Below are 17002 nucleotides of genomic sequence, written 5' to 3' on the forward strand. Positions count from 1 at the left end.
AGTAGTTGTTTTCCTCATGTCCAGAAAATCTGCATCCTTTTGAGAGAAAAGCTGTAATCAGTAGTAGTTTTGGTCTCCCACCGTACCTTTTTCTGTGCAAGCTAATAGCAGTTCACAACATGTGTAGTGTCAGGGGGCAGAGTCCAGGGAGAGACGGGTGTCTCTTGTTCAGGACTTGGAGTGAGAAATCGAGGACTGGAGGTGATGTTCCCAGTGTGACTCAACAGAGTCTCTCACTTTTGGAACAGGGTTTTGGGTCTGCCTGTTGAAGGGTTTTGTGGATGTTTGAGAGGTGCCTGGAAGGTCTCCATTGCTCTAGAAGTGATGCTGAGCCTCAGATACCCTGGAAAAGGGTGGCATGGAGGAGCAGGGAGGCTGGAAGGTAAGCAGGGCTTTACGCTTGGGTGGAAACCACAGGGCCTGCCAGAGGGCCAGCAGGATGGCCGGGGGGGAGCTGGGCCCTGGGGAGTGACACAGGTCCCGTCAGCAGTCCTGGGGCAGCTGAGATGGGCCCTTGCTTCAAATTTGGGAAAATGTGCTGAGCACCAACTCTTTTCTAGGGACCTGAGGCATCCATTTCCACCATTCTCTAGGGCTTGTTCGGATTTCTGTCCGCTCCACTTCACGAGATGTGTGAAAACACTTCTGTAGCTGTGAGGAACACCTGTTTTCAAATGTAACTGTCTTAAATCCATATTGCAATACACATCTTCCCCTCAGATGGTTATACATTTAAGATTCTTTTTTCAGTACTGCTCATTACCTCAGGCTCTACCTCACTTCATAGTCAAAGGAGTTTCCTTTTGAAGCACAGGCTTTTGCCTCTGTACATTTGGTTTTATTCTGTGTTTTGATATAGTACATGAGTATTTATAAATGAATAACAGTAATTTGTTTTTTTAGGTCTCTTTTTTGTAAAAGAAGAGCTGACTTGCTGAATGCAAGCAAGGAAATGTTTTCACTGGCAGCTCTAATAGTGAATTCCAGATGTAGTAAAAAAACCTGCTTTCTTAGGGTTGTTAATGTTGCTTTTTAAGTCTGGATGTAAACTAATAGAGACTAATTTATGATACAATTAAAATTCTATATTATGGTCTTTGTTATGTTGTCTTGAGTATTTGGATTGGTAGTTTTTATAATGAAGACATAGAGCAATACATGAAGACACTCACTTATTTTGTCCAATAAATTCTAACCCTGTAAATAACCTTTTTATCCTTCTTGTGAATCTTAACAATTCAGTTTCTTTTTGCAAGATTCACTGGTAAGAGGAATCTAATGTGTGTTCCCGCAACTATAAATTGTTGATGGATACATTTGGTTTGTTTTGGTTTGGGTTTTTTTTGCAAAGGTATCCAGGAATCTCTGGGTTTGAGTTTGGTTTTGTTTAATTAGTACGTGTGAAATCATGGAAGTAAGAAATGGGACAGTGGGCACCCTGGGTACCTACCTCAAGCAGCGTATAGTCAGTTCACTGAAAATGTTTTCCGGAACATATTCAGCTTAAAAACTGAATAGCTCTATAAATAATAACTGGAGATGGGTAATAGGTATGAAATGTTTATGTTTGCTGCATGTTTTAAATGTGAATTGCTAGCACAGGTTTTTAAGTAGGACTTCTTTCTGCAAAGAGCAATAAATAAAACCCATAAGTGTCCAGGAATATTTACTACTCAGGCTGAAATGTATTTTCTGCCTGCAAAGATGGGTACATTTTTTCCACCTCAAATGGTAGAACCAGCATTACACAGAAGGATGCTGGGGGGCTCAGAGTTGGTCAGGCAGGTGAGTAGCATCAGCTCCTGAATTTAACTAGAGCTCCTCCAGCTGCCTTGGTTATACTGGACTGGAGTACAGACCATGACTGTGCTGCGTGTTACAGCTGACTTTATTTTGCAGTGCAGTACTAAATAAGCAAAAGGTTTCATTTATTTATTATGAAAGACAAGTAAAAGAATGGAGGATGCATTTTATAATTGCTGTATTTAATGGGGGTTTTCCATTTTTTGATTTCATGCAGTTGCCTGCAACAGCTCCTGTTGAGTAAACTGAGACGGGAACATCTTGTGTTGGCTGTTATACCTGTACCTACCACGATGAGAAGTTGCATAAGGTTTCTTGTTAATTGATGCTTTCATTGTAGAGTAATTATTATAAGCAGGTCAATTAGTAAGCACATTCCTTTAAGGATTTTTTTTCTCATTTAACAAAAGTTTTCTTCTAAAACTAAATGGTATAACAGTATTATATAAGTAGGATATCAGACCAAATCACTGATTATATGTTAAGCAGGATCAGTTCTGAAAATTGCTAATTTACTTCACCAGGCTCATGAATGAGTGTGCTGGTTGCTGCTCCTCTTCGCTATTGGAAGAAGTGTGTAACTTTTTTCTTGTGGTCTTACTTTTCCTGTTCGGTGACTATTTCATGAAACAGAATTACGTATAAACTCAACAGCTATTATATGTGTGCAGAAACATTTGCCTGCACAGCTTTTCTGTAAATTGTATTATCGCATAAACAAGCAACTCTTTCCTCCAGTTTTCAATCTGCCAACATTTCCTGCATCACTATTGTGGATTTGAATGCTGATTCCTTGAAAACCCTGGCAGGATTATGTGAAACCAGATAGGATGTGTGTTCCATAAGCACCCAAATGTTTACGGCTTGTCTGCAGACCAAACCACTAAGTTAAAATATTTTGATGTGTCATATATATGTGTATTATTTTTTGTCAGTGACAAAGCAGGAGTTACCTAAGAACAGAATTCCAGTATTGTGAAGGCAGTGGCTTTCTTGCAGTGTGACGGTCTAACTAATACTCAGGAAAATGGCTTAGGATCCAGTTGTCCTCTACTTTCCATTCCCTGGCCCAAAATGTTTGGTTTACTTACTGTCCTTTTATAGCCAAAAGCTGTCATATACTTCCAAAACTAACGAGATGACCACAAGTTGTATTTCAATGACATTTTAAAGCCCTAGTACAGTATTTCACGAAGTATTTCAGAGTTTTGTTTATTTTGATTTTGTTGTTTAGTACTCTTTAAAAGGCAGAATATTCAACAGTAAACAGTGCATCCCTTTCAAGCCTTTCACATTTGATATACCTTTAAAAATTTCCCTAAAGCTTTCCATTTTCATGTTGATTCTGCAAATTGAGTATTAATTATGTATTTTCATTTTTTTTTTAAAAAACATACATTAAACCTTCAAAATAGCAATTTTTATAGAGAAAATTGCAGGTGCGAACATTGTATCTTAAAACAATATTTTTCTTTTACAATGTCATTAAAACTGATAATTTGGGAGGTTAAATGACCTTCTATTAAAAAAACCAAACAACCCACAACAAAAAAACCAAACAAAAAACCAAAACACAACAAAAAACCAAACAAACTCAAAAACCGTACCGCCATATTCAGCTGCGTTGGTTTTGCTTGCAGTAGAAGATAATTGTCTTATCGCTAACACTCCAGTCTCAAGTTAGGGATAAGTTTTGCTTCTACATTGTCATCAGAATAATTTTTTTATTAGATGCTTAGTGATGTGTTTAGCTGACTTTGTTCTGCTGGAAATGGCAATGATAAATCTGTTGGATGAAGCCAGAGGACAGGTGGATGTGAGACCTTGGCATGGTTATTGTAGAAATGGTGGGAAAGGTTTCTCTCTCCTTCTGAGGCAGGAGTAAAGTTGTTGGGATACCTGCAAAGTCAAATGGTCTCATTGCTTCGAAGCAGAGAAAGTTCTGAAACCCAGGAAGAACATTTTTGGACAGGCTCAGCTGTTTGTCAGTCAGGGAATTTCATTGGAGAACAATTTTCCAAAAGATATTCAATCAGATGCCAGAGTTTTTGCATGTAACAGTGTTTGGTTACATTCTGTTTTTACTTCTTAGGCACAGAGAAATTCTCCAGCTTTATAAGGAGGGGAGAAAAACAAAAAGTGACCCCCCCAAATTGGACCAGCCAAAATTATAGTACAGCGTATAACTTTTTGAAAAATTGGTAAACTTTCATTGTATGATCTCTGGATTCAACTTTAAAACATCATATTCTATGCAGCTACCAACAACAGCGCAATTTTCTAAATCGTTTTCCCCCTCTGCTGCTTGCTCCCTAAGTCCCTTCCATGAAGAGCTCCTGTGCTCTGTTTGCAGGTGTCTCTGGGTGCTTTGCAGAACAGACTTTGATGTCGCTTGGTTCCTTCGGTTGCTGGTAACACTGCGGTGTTAATGATGAGGTTACAGCAGCTTGTTAGCAAAGAAGGTGATGGTGAAATCTTTTTGCTTGGAGTTAAAAAAACCTGTATGATTTAGAGAAAGATGGGATTAATCTCGTCCTACAGATGAAGGAAGGGTATTGGATTGATCTGTTCCCTAAAGGACCTACATCTCTAATGTAGGTATCATGAAGCAAGATTTCTTTCCATTACTACTGAATGATATTACATGATTTAAACATTACTTTTTCAACTAAAATTTCTTTTAATTAGGGTTTTTAGAGAGTCACTGGAGACATTTCAAAGACATCACTGGAGAATAATATGGTACTGGCACTATATCTTATGAATGAAAATGTACTTAATTTAAAATTATCAAAGTTGTGCATCTTATGTACACATTGTTATTAGTTGCTTGATTTATGGTATTGCTTTTAATACAGTGGCATCAATACCTTTGAAAAGTTAACTGAGTGAAGTGTGGTTTTAGTTCATTTTGCTTCTATGCACAAAGCACTGATATTTATAACTGGTAGCTCATTCTCTGATGTAGCCATTATGACGATTGTCCCTATTTTCTATAATTTTTCTTTTTAAGTCTTTTAGCTAGATGGCGTAATTTCTTGCCTTCACGGGAGAATACATTAGAAAGTTGTGTTCTTAAGAAGTGATAAATGATGCTTTAAAACAAGTCACAGTGAATATCCTGGCATCACTAGGGACCCTGGAAAAAGTTACACATCTCTTCACAGTCCTGTTGCTAGGATTTGGGGGGTATTTATAAGCCGTTTTGCAGTATTTACCAAATATTCGTTACCTTATTGACATGTTTGTTTATGTAGCAGGTGTGCCCATTGCATACTGGTACTGAGGCTGAGGTTCCTGGGCTGATGGAAGGTCCTCAGGAATGAAAGAAACAGCAGAGTTGTTGTGGAAGAGGGTCACAGTTTCCCTCTTTTACTTTGGTGTCCCAGTCTGTACAACGTTTGGAAAGCGTTTTCAGCTGCTTAGTGCTCGGGGGTTTGCGTGGGCAGAGCGGTGGCATTGCTGGTGTCTTAGGGCTCGTCTGGAAGCTGATGATGTACAGACAGAGGTCATAGAGATTGCTAGTGAAGATGCACATAGACGTGTTCTGATGTGGTCAGAGAGAATCTATTCAGTTGTATAATGACATAATGTTTTCAGATAAATACATGGTGTTCACATGTCATTTAATTAACCCAGGTCCTGAATTCCTTATTTGTGTTGTGTAGTGTCCAAAGAAATAGAAGTATTAGTAAGTACTGCAATCTGTTAAATGGGAGAGTTCTTCCTCATGAATCAGTGTATGGTTTCATTTGTGTTAGGGGTTAACATTTCTGTATGAAGAGACCTACTGGCATATGGATTGTTATAATATGTCTGAAAATAACCCCCCTGCCAATATCTATAGAGTTTACCACTCACTTTTTTCTTTCTTTTTTTCAGATCTTTTTGGATCCCTGTCTAATTGATCCATGTTTCTGAACTCTTCCTTGTAACCTTCACAAGCAGCCAAAATGAAGTTGAAGCATGACATCAACCCTGTTCTTCTACAGTTTATAAACTTTATAATCTTGGTGTACACCTTTGTAACTTACATTCCCTGGTACATATTTTCAGGATCAAGGGAAGCTATAGCAAAAGCCAAGCAGGTTAAAGCTAAACCTGTGAATAACAAGCCTGGGGCTGCGTACAGATCTGTTAACAGTCAACATTGCTTAGCTTCTGTTTTATATCCTGGATGTGATACACTTGACAAAGTTTTTAAGTATGCTAAAACTAAATTTAAGGACAAAAAACTCTTGGGAACACGTGAAATCCTAAAAGAGGAAGATGAAATCCAACCATCAGGAAAAGTTTTTAAAAAGGTAAGTCTTTTTGCAGTCTACCTCAAGATTTTGGGGTTTTTTAAGTCAATTTATTTTCTTTTGCCATATTTCTGGTCCAGTAAAGCAAATTGGGAAAAAGTTTCTCTACTTAGATAAATAGTTGTGAAAAGAGTTAGATAATTTAACTCCCAATCCTTCGTTACTTGGCATTTAAAACAAATCTAAGCCTTCTTTTTGCATTCTTGAGTAGATATCCTTTATATGGTTTTAGCCGAAGGAAAAAACGCAGATGTGTGTTAGGTATTTGTTTTCAATACTCAGCTGGTGATGTAACTGACTTTAAAGTTTTCCTTTTAGGTGAATTAAAAAAAAAGAAGTCTCCCTCTGTGTTATTCTGAACGATAATCAGATAAATATAGAAAAATTACTAGATACCTAAACTCAGATGTGCCTTTCCTGTACATTTATTTCTAACTGAAGGATTTACTGTTTTGCCCTGTGAATTCAGAGCTTAAATGAGGTTTTTGTTTGGAAAAGGATTGCACAGACTTTAAGTCTTCTATGTTTTGCCCCCTTCAATCTCCTTTAAGGTGAACCACTTCTCTGTTAATCTGTAATCACGGTACATGTGGGAGATGTCATTTCAATATAAAACTGTTGTTTCAAGGGACTGGATTTTGATGGTCTTTTAAGTTCAGGCTTGTGTTGTCAGTTGGTGCTTTGTATTTGTTCAAAAATGCAGTTTTGCCTGAAGAAAAAAGTCAAGATTAACAGGGCATGTGCGGTATGTGTTAAAGGTCTGCACTTCTGTGTTAGAAGTTAACTCCAGCCTGTAAAGACATTTTTTAGTTAAGACTGTTTTTCCTGCAGAAGAAAAAAAGTATCTCTTAATGTATTAAATGATTCCTTAAACTTTTCTAGTTTTAATCCTGATAGAGGAATATAATGTTTTAAGTAGAATTTGATTAATATTACTATACATGGCAAAGTTTAGTTCTGTTAAAATCTTCATAGAAGCTTTAATTGTTAATTAAACTTTCTCCCAACTCTGGAGTTAACTTTTCAGTGCGAAGGAGATGCTGGGGGAAATGGATACATACAATCTGTATTGATGCACGTGCTGCTGCCTCATTGCCTTGTAAAGAAACAGAAAGTTCATGCTGTACAAAGTGGGCTTCTGAGCACAAATCAGAATTTTGGCTGCCTATGATCTGTGCTCTGTTTATTAAACATAATCAGTAATGTAAGGCTTAAGAACTTAGGAGTTTTAGCCTTTTCCATTACGTAAGCGAAGTGTTCTGAATATGGGAAAGCTGAAGAATGTTGGTGTTGACCTACTTAAATAACTTGTTTCTAAGTATTTAGAATTAAAAATTATGTAAGTTAGGTAATTTTGTCTAAGCTTGACACAACAGTTCATTATGGTCGATTGCCATACTTGCCCTGTCTTATTTTATTCCAAGTTATGGCATTATCTCGTAAGTCTACTTCTATTTTTTTTTCCATTAAGTGTTTCTTAACACCTCATAACATGTTTAAGCAAGTGAAGAAAATCGTAAGATTTCACAAGACACTTTGTTGATTCTACATGTCAGGGTTCTTTTCCTTTGATTTTTGTTTTTCATACCACACGTCTTTTTATTGCCTGGTTCTCCTTAGTAAGGGCAACTTGTTGAGGTTTATTTGGTGCAACTTTTGGAAAAGGTACATGGCAATTTTTTTTTTTTGATATAATGCATATAATTTCTATACATGACAGGAGTTGCAAAACTTGTTAATGATTTTTTTCCTTCCAGAAGTGGTGTGAACTGCTGATGCATTTTTCTGTGTCATTTTTCTTGCATTTTTCTGCAAGTCAGGGCAGATCTGACTGTAGATCGTGGCTCTGTGTACTGGGTTGCATTACGTATTAGAAGATGTCTCTCTGTGCAAATTGCAATGGGCTAGATTAGCCTAATTATTCATTAGTGGGGTAAATAAATATCTCAAAAAAGTAAAATACTAAGCTTCTGATTCTTAGGAGAACTGTGGTCAGGCTTCTAGCTAAAATTATTTAAAGCTGTATGTTTAACATCTGTAAGATCAGATACTTTATTCTGAGAACAATGATATCCCAGATAATCTGTAATTTTTAAAATTTTTATTATATTGTTCAAAAGATTTATTTATTACTGTGTAATTGCCAAAGTAGCAGAAATTCATGAGTGTTAATAAAATGCAAGTACTACTTCTGCTTATTTAGTTGCGTTTTATAATATTTATTTCATATGTAGTTAGCTTTTCTGTTTCCTTCTGTAGTGCATTTAATACATGAGTTGGAGAGCACACCTAATATTAATTTCATAAAATATGTATTTAAGTCAGGATAAAATAGTGTTGAGAATACTTCAGAGATTAAGATGTAATTAACTGGAAAAATGAATTTAAGCAGAACTTAGGTTTTATGATGTCCGGAAGATGAACTTTATTCTGCTGGTTGATTATTTTGGGTTCTGTTGTCATGTGCTTCCTTTTATGTATGTTGGCATGTGGATTTTGCTTTGTTTGTGTGTTCTTTGGGGGGTGGAGGGGTGTTATTAGTTTTGGGGATTTTTTGTATTGTTCTGTAATTAAGAACAGAATTAATAGAAACATAATAAGACAGACATAGTGGGGAAAAGGAAGCATGATTTTGGTAGGAGAAGGTGATGCACCTAAAGCCTGAGGCTTGTGTGCGGCTGTGAGCACATGGGCAAGCGCTTGGGAATTCACAGCCGTGCTGCCCAGAGCTGAGACTGAAACTTACCCTGGAGCTGCAGGAAGGTTCTTGCCGTGCCAAGTCATTGAGCAGTAAAAGAGCAGTTTATGATGTTGAAAAACATAGGGTACTATGTAAATGATATTTTAGGGTGGGATTTCTGAGCAGTGTTCAGCTGCAATCTGTGTTTTCACATGAAAAAGGTCAAAAATGGGCATTTCAAATAGCCTCTCTATTATTTTTAATATACTTTCTACTAGGAAGTGTATTTGATTTGTGATCAGTGGTTTCCAAATTTTATTGTAATAGTCAGGGTTCTTCAAGACCTATAAACTGCTTTTAGTAAGACCCTGAAAGGTAACTGAAGTCAGGTACTGTAATGACTCTACATGTGCCTGCAGCTGTTTGGTGAACGTTGTATGACACCTTCACAGTAAAAATTTGAATATGGTTGCCCTAAAATCCAGATTAAAGAAATGTTCACTGTGCAGCAAGTATTTAGTCTCTGTACTTTGCTGGATTTCCAAATATTAGTACTGTACTGATATTTAGTAATATTTTCCAGTGCATTAAATAGATAAATCACAGATCACAAATATTTTCAGTAACTTGCAGTTTAGGTATGTTTACAGGCTGGTGCACTAGAGGGCAGTATTTTTCTATTTAATGTAGTAGTATATTTTGACAAAGCATTTAGAGGCGCTGTCTCTTCTGACTTAGTGTTTGGTTTTATGTCTGTTTAATCGGTTCTCAATCTTGACTTCTTGGGCCCTTCTCTTGGACAGTTACTTTCTTTACATGTGTAAGTAGTTATCTAGCAGAAATAAGTTCTGAAAGTTGTAAATTAAACGTGTATGAATGTTTAAAGGATTGTGACACTTAACATTGGTCTTAACAGCTGTTTACAGTAGAAACTATCCATTGGAAAATATTAATGAAAGCTACTGAGGGAAGGGCCAAGAAGAGAGATGGATTTGGAGATAAGCAGAAGGAAGGATGAGAGAAACTATAACCTGTTCTGTGTCCTGCAAAAGACATATATAGGGAAATGCAGAAGAAAGGGACATTCTGACAGAGGCAGTGCATTAGTGTGTCATAGAGACAGAAATGCTGGGCATGGGGAGGAAGGAAACATGGGAATTCAAATACATAGAATGCAGTAGGAAAAGTAAAAGTCACTGTCTTCACTGAAAAAGGTCATCTCATCTATTTTCACGTGGTGGTGTTCAGAAATACAATTATATTTCTCTATATAGAAAAATAACTATAACAGTGGCGTACTTCCTTTCTGTGGGTTTTCTAAACTCCTAAGAAAGGAAAGCACCAAGAAGACATTCTTTCACTACAGTATATCAAACTTGTTTAAGCAATGAGGCTAAATTATTTAAGATAATTTTAAAAAGGGGAAAAAATCAGAATCCCAAGTGTTATTTTTGACTTTTTAATGTTTTGTTATTTCAACTTTCACGAGTTATGCAATGAATGGTGGAAAATACTGAAACCTGTTCATTTACGATTGGCAAACTTACCAGAAATGGTAACAGAGATCTGCTTGTATTTCTTGGCCTAATTATTTGCGAGTGGCACTGCTGAGGCCCTGCTGTAGGTAGAGTATAATGGTGCAGAGGGTCTCTGATTCATTTCTGCAGATTGTTTTCAGTCAATAAGTTTGTCAAGAATTTCCAAGTCTGCCAAAACTACTGTGTTTTTGGGGAAAAATGTCCCAAATTGGAATTAATATTCCAAATTACTGAAATTTGGTTGGACAGGAAGAGATGCGATATTTTCTTTGGAAGCAGTAAAAGTTTTCCACACCAGAAATATCTTGATGTGTCTAAAAAGAATGGAAGTGCCAGGTTCTTTTCCTTGGGGCCGTGCCCCTGGGTAGCACTGAGCCCTCTGCCCGTCACCCAGTACAGCAGAGAAATTCAGTGTCATCTTCCTTGTCCTGTAAGGTTTTTGGCTCTGAAACAGCCGATTTGCCAATGGAGCTGAGTTTCTGTAAATGCAACAGTAAAACCTGAGCAGGTATTTGTGTGAGAAATGTTTATTTTCTGGTCAAGTTGCTAAATATTTGTAATGTTGGCAAGTATTGTTTTTCAGTTATGTTAAATGATGTTTTCTCATGAAAATATTTGTGAAATTTCCAAGCAGCTGCACATATACCTGTCCTGAGTTAAGGTAGGTTTGTCCTGCTAAACAAGTAGGTTAATGAGAAATACGCAGCAAGGCTGTTTTAGGTACAGCTCAGTTACCCAACATTGAACTTCAGCTGTCTGAAAAAGTGTTGTGATAGAAAAATAACATCCAATAGATTTATTAGAGTTTGAGAGAGATTTTTAAATTCATTTTATTAAGCAAGCGGATGTGGAAATACAGACCCATTAGAAATGTAGTAACACGCCAAAAAGTTGTTAGATTTTACAGTCCACAAATCTGAAATTTATTTAAATTTGATAAATGAAATCTGGAAAACAGAATGGAGGGAGGAGGGAGAAGTTTTCTTTTCTAGCTTTTTCTTTAATCATTTGCTTTCATTTATTCCTATGCTATATACCCAAAAGGAAATGTCAAAAATACTTGACTAATAAAAATTAGTTTTCAAAATTGTCAAGGTGCTTGTATGACTAGACAGGTAATGTATAATAATTTGAGTCTGTTTTTTCAGTGCAAAACATCTTTGTACTATATCTGTATATGAAAATTTCTAGGATGTCATCGAAGAAATAACCTATCACGCAGTGAGAAAATAGCACTGTAAGGTGCAAGTACACTCATAGAAGTTTTTGACAGATAGTGAACTGTAAATTCAAGTCTAATTTTACTGTGCAACAGCTTTCCAACATAGAAGAAAAGTGAGATTGCTTAACTTTTTCCACATGACTTTTTCAGTACTGAGATTTGCCAGTAATTTCCAGTCCAGTCTTCTGTCCCACTTTGTTTAGCAGTAAAAAAGGCAAAGAGATGACTCCTCTTCGCCCTGACGTTTGTTTCAGAAGAAACAAAGAGAGGGTGATTTCACAATTTCGGACTGAGGACACATTGATATACTGCTTTCTACATTCCAGTTGCCCTCCTTTTTTTTAAGAATGAACACCCCAGTATCATGTTTGTATAAGGATCGCAGCCAAAATATCCAAGAAAGCAAATACAGAGTATGTATTGCACTAGCCAGCGCTTGTCACGTTTTATGTAACATAAAACAAACCTTTGGAAGAAATCTAAAGACACATGAGACAGATAACCAGGGTCTTTTGGGGGGCTTCTGAAGCTATGAACTATGCTGGGAGTTGTATGCTTTCCTAATGCGACAGCAGAGGTGATAATGTTGGAAATACTGCATTATTTGTGTTAGAACTCCCACAGTCCCTGTAGTTTTTGGCAAGAATACTATTCATTATCTTGAATAAACTGCTTTTAGAATTTAAGCAACTTATACTTCAAACATCTGTGATTTCTTCATATGGTTAAAGATGTAGTCGGACATGTGGTAAGGATTTTCATTTTCTAAATTGAATTTATTATTCTTATTAGGTCATCCTTGGCAAGTACACCTGGCTTTCATACGAAGATGTATACATTAAAGCTGTTAATTTTGGAAATGGCTTAGCAGTGTTGGGTCAGCAACCAAAGACCAACATCGCTATCTTCTGTGAGACTAGAGCGGAGTGGATGATTGCAGCACAGGCCTGCTTTATGTGCAACTACCAGCGTAAGTCTGCCTCTTTCCTAAAGTATTTATGTCTTTTGTTCTTACAACACAATATACAAACAAACAGTTTTCTTCAGTATACACATTAAAAATTTTACAGAGCGTTTAAAACTACAAATAAAAGTATTGCGTAATGTAGAGACTGCACTTTCTTGTGTTTTACCTTACTGAATGGAGAAGTGTGTGTGTGTTTGCAGCTGGAATATGGTTTCAGTAAGTACATCTTGCTCAATGGATTTGTGAGAGGTTTATTTTCTTTCAATCTCAAATCAGTACAGATTCCTAAGTTTTTAAAAACAAACAAACAAAAATCACGCATGAATTCATTGACTCAGTTTCAGAAGTTGACGTCAAACCTTCATCTGTCCCTGTAAGTTTTGTTTTAACTGGATGTCTTGTCATCTCTTCAGTTTTGATTTTAGTTAGAGTTTATCATATCATTATCCCTAAAAAGTAAAAAGGAATAAGTACTTGAGCTTATTTTTGACAGCTCTTTCAAATTAAAAAGCTGCTGTACCAAACTGTAAGTCATTCCTTGACTCAAACCTTAGACTGAGCCTGATATATTTTTTTTATCTTTTCTTCTCTCTGCCTCTTCGTTGTAGTCCATTCCATGCCATTTAATACATGCTAATTTAACCTGCGTGCTGATTTGAGACTATACTTAAGGGCAGACTTTTAGTCTTAAACGTGTTTTTCTGGCTGAGAAACCTATCAAGTGCTGATCTCAACTTAGTATAGGAATTGTTTTCAAATGTCTATTTCATCAGCACTCCTCAATATGTCATTCACCTAACTGTGTGCCCAGCCTGGCTGCGTTCTGTGACATTCTTGGGGGGACATTTCTCAATTTCCCACAGGGCACTCTGGAACCTGCAGTTGCTCACAGGCTTGGGCCTCTTCTCTCCCATGCCACATTTACCCTCCTTCAGTAAGAGATGGGCTGTAAAAACCAGATGTGCAGCAATTCCCGATTTACTACCTACCTACTTTCAAGATGTATATCAATTAGACTATATTCAGATTTTGGAAGCAAGCCTAACAGGAAAACTGTATCTTAAATGGTCCCTCTCTGCTCTAGGCACGAGTCTGTTTCAGTTTGAGAAGCCATACATTCATGAGTATATAGCTGTTTTCATTTACATAAGTCTTTACTGTGGGTCTGTGTGGTTGTGTTGTGTATACCCATACACTGTATTATTCTCTTAGTTTTAAGGGTGGAGTTGGTTACAAGAGGTACTGCCCAAGCCCATACCATTCCAAAATCAGCCTGCTTGCCTTGTGTGATGACTGGCTCTGGGGACAAGGAGAGCATGGGTGTTGTGTACTGTGACTTTAGCAAGGCCTTTGACATGTTCTGTTGTAGTATCTGTAAATTGAAATTATTTAGATAGAAACTGTGTAAGTAGCTGGTAAGATGGATGGAAAATTCATTGCTGCATTGAGTGAAAGGACTGATCAGCAGGATCAGCTGCCAGCCCTCGGAAGCCGATACAGAGTCCAGTGCTGTTCAGTGTCTTTGTCTTGGGACAGTGCACACACAGCAGGTCACAGCCTGGACACTGGAGGGCAGGGCTGATGCTTAGGGGCCTGTCAGCTGGAGAAGGCAGTTACAAATTCTCGTGTGTGCTGGGATAACCTCATGCACCAGTGTAGGCTGGGGGACAACTGGATAGAGAGCAACCTTGCAGAGAAGGACCTGGGGGTCCTGGTAGGAAACAGTCGAGCACGAGCATGTAGTGCCTTCTTGCAGTGAAGGCTAACAGCATCCTGAGTGGTAGTAACGTGCATGTAGCAGGGAGATCAGGGAAGTGGTCCTTCTCCATTTGGATGCTGGTGAGATCACACTTAGAGTACTGTGCCCAGCTCTGGGCTTCCCAGTAGAAAAAAAGACCTTGCTGTATGTACTGGAGTAAGTCCAGTGGAGGGCTACCAAGATGCTGAAGGGGTTGGAGAACATGACATGTGAGAAGAGGCTGATGGAGCAGGCTCTGTTCAGCATTAAAATGAGTTGAGATCTTGTTGCTGTCTAAAACTGTCTAGTGGGAACGTATGGAGAGGATGAAGCTAGGCTCTGCTCAAAGGTATATTTTGATAAGACTGGAGGCAACAGGCACAAGTTGAAACACAGGAAAATTTTATGGAATACTAGGACAAATGTCTTCATTGTGAGGGTGGTTAAGTACCAGAACAGGAACCTAGAATGGCTGTGAAGTCTCCATCATTGCAGATACTTAAAATTGGACTGGCTGTGGCCCTGAGCACTCTGCTCTAGTGAACTGTTTTGTGCAAGTGATTTTCCCAGGTACCTTCCAGCCTAAATTCAGTGATATTTTTGGTCCTTTGCTCAGTGAGTGACTGCTGCTAACTTACCTGCCAGAGCAGAGTTCTGCACAGGCTGCTCTCAAATGAGATGCCTGTGTTGCTTTTAAACTAGATGTCTCATAATACACCATGTCAGTTCCTTTTTATCACTTTTGGCATCTGGATTCCTAGTGACTATCCTGGGAATAAAATGCAAAGGCTTGTATGAATTATTTCTTTCTTTGGAAATTAAGTACACTTACAAATCCTTGGAAGATTTTGTACGTTGAGGAAAAAAAATATCTGAGATAGTGGATGGATATCGCGTGTAGAATGATATGCATGTGTTTTTGGGTTTATTGGATTAATGTTTTAAATTCCCGTATTGAGACGTGCTTCAGCGCACTGTCTGACGTGGTGTTTAGCATCAGAGCTGTATGTCATTTTATGTGAACTTGGCTGACTTGTGTGTTGGCAGATGATGATATTATCATGCAGTATTCACGTAGTCTGTTTGCTGAAAGAATTATAACATCCAGATGATACTGAAGAAGTACTGTGGCAAGATATTGCTAAATGACTTATATTAGCATTTTTCAGTTTACAAGTCTCACAACAGCCAGCTGCTGTGATACTGTTGTGACATTCTGTCGGAATGTGAAATGTGTTAAATCCGATGGGATGTTCCCAGAACTGATGCCAAGAGAGCAGGTTCATCTGCTTCATACTTAGTGTTGGAGAGAATGCCTTTTGTACTACAGAATTAAAGTGGGGAATGTAATTTTTGTATTATGGATTACTCACACAAGTAAGTGGTTTTATGATTAGAAATACTTGCTAGATTGTGAATTTTACATTATTTGAAGCTAAGTCTTGTACTTGCAAGAGGTCGAGTGGGATTGCTGGTTCAAAAATGGAAAGTACTAACATGAAAACAGATTTTCTTCCAAAGTATCTCCTCTTCATCTGTGTGAAGAGCTCTTCACTAGTGTGGGCAGATAAAACACCTGAGTGTATAATCAAATAATAAACAGGAAAAGTTATGTTTCATTTCTTAATCATGCTTTTGTGAAGCTTGAGCAGAAGTGGTTTTGTCAGAGTTGACTTGGCTGAAGTCTTTAAAGGTTTACTTTGCCTTTTGTTTGTTATGTGTGATGGAGGCTGAAATACTCGGTTTAACACTTTGGTTACATTGAAATAAATGGCAAATGTTCTATTTGTTTCTTTAGGGTAGGGCTTTGTTCACGTATATTAGCTGGCAAATTCAGTTGCGTTGAAATTTTTTTTTTCATATCGTCAGGCTTCTAGAGTGGTATTCATAGCAGAAGTCCAGATATCAGAGACTCACTTGTACTATTGTATGTGTAAAGATCAGCACGAAAGAGAATCCCTCTCAGTATGCCTTCGAGAGAAAGGAGAAAAATCACCTCATCTTTCAGATTTGCCTGAAAAAGTTTTAGGTACTTATGTGGAGAAGTGAGATTTTCACAGATCAGAGTCATTGCTCAGTTGTTTTCTCTCCATGACATCAGTACACCATCATATAAAGGGTATTATATATCTCTTCCTCTTTGGCTCTAGCATAAAGCTGTAAGATGTCCTTGATGCACTTATTTGTAGAAGAGCAATTAACTGCATAAACGGTTAATTCAGAGACCATAGTGTGCTTTCGGGTGGTGCGTCGCCTGGGTCGCGCTGGCTGGCTCGGGGCAGCTGAGTTTCTGCGAGATGTTTGTGTAACAGGGGTCAGCGCAGTGAGCGGAGAGAGCTCGTGGGAACGGGAGAGGCACTCGGCTGGACTCTGCTCCCACCAAATTAAAGAAAACACAGTGCATGTGTGTTTGCCCTGCAACAGTTCTGAACTATAATGGACTGTTTTAACAAGGAAAAAATAAGGAGAGGTCAACTATTTACTTTTCTGTGTAAGAAAACTGCTTTTGAGTTTTTCCTTGGTATACTGCACTGAACAACTCCCTGGATTTCAAATCTTAGAATACAACAGAGTTTGATTTTTTTTTTTTTTTTTCCTGCAATGAACATAGTATGGTTACAGACCTAATGTACAATAGGACGTCTTGTTTTAATTATGTCATTTAAGTATTCAGCTAAAATGTAGGGTGTTTCAAAAAGATGGACCAAATTTCAATGATATAGTGATTTGAAATTGGGTCCATCTTTTTC

The 17002-nt window shown here is 37.7% G+C and overlaps 1 protein-coding gene across 3 annotated transcripts in view; it reads left to right on the plus strand.

The window, feature by feature from the left end:
* The window catches only part of ACSL3 (acyl-CoA synthetase long chain family member 3), a 49578-nt gene that overhangs the window by 12678 nt on the left and 19898 nt on the right, over positions 1-17002 (plus strand). For all 3 annotated transcript variants that reach the window (XM_065844403.2, XM_065844405.2, XM_065844404.2), the window contains exons 2-3: positions 5686-6107; positions 12340-12517. In XM_065844403.2, coding sequence (XP_065700475.1) covers positions 5757-6107; positions 12340-12517 — 529 coding nt within the window. In that variant the 5' untranslated portion in view covers positions 5686-5756. The remainder of the gene's footprint in view (positions 1-5685; positions 6108-12339; positions 12518-17002) is intronic.

The sequence above is a fragment of the Patagioenas fasciata genome, chromosome 9 (genome assembly GCF_037038585.1).
Source record: "Patagioenas fasciata isolate bPatFas1 chromosome 9, bPatFas1.hap1, whole genome shotgun sequence".
NCBI lineage: Eukaryota > Metazoa > Chordata > Aves > Columbiformes > Columbidae > Patagioenas > Patagioenas fasciata.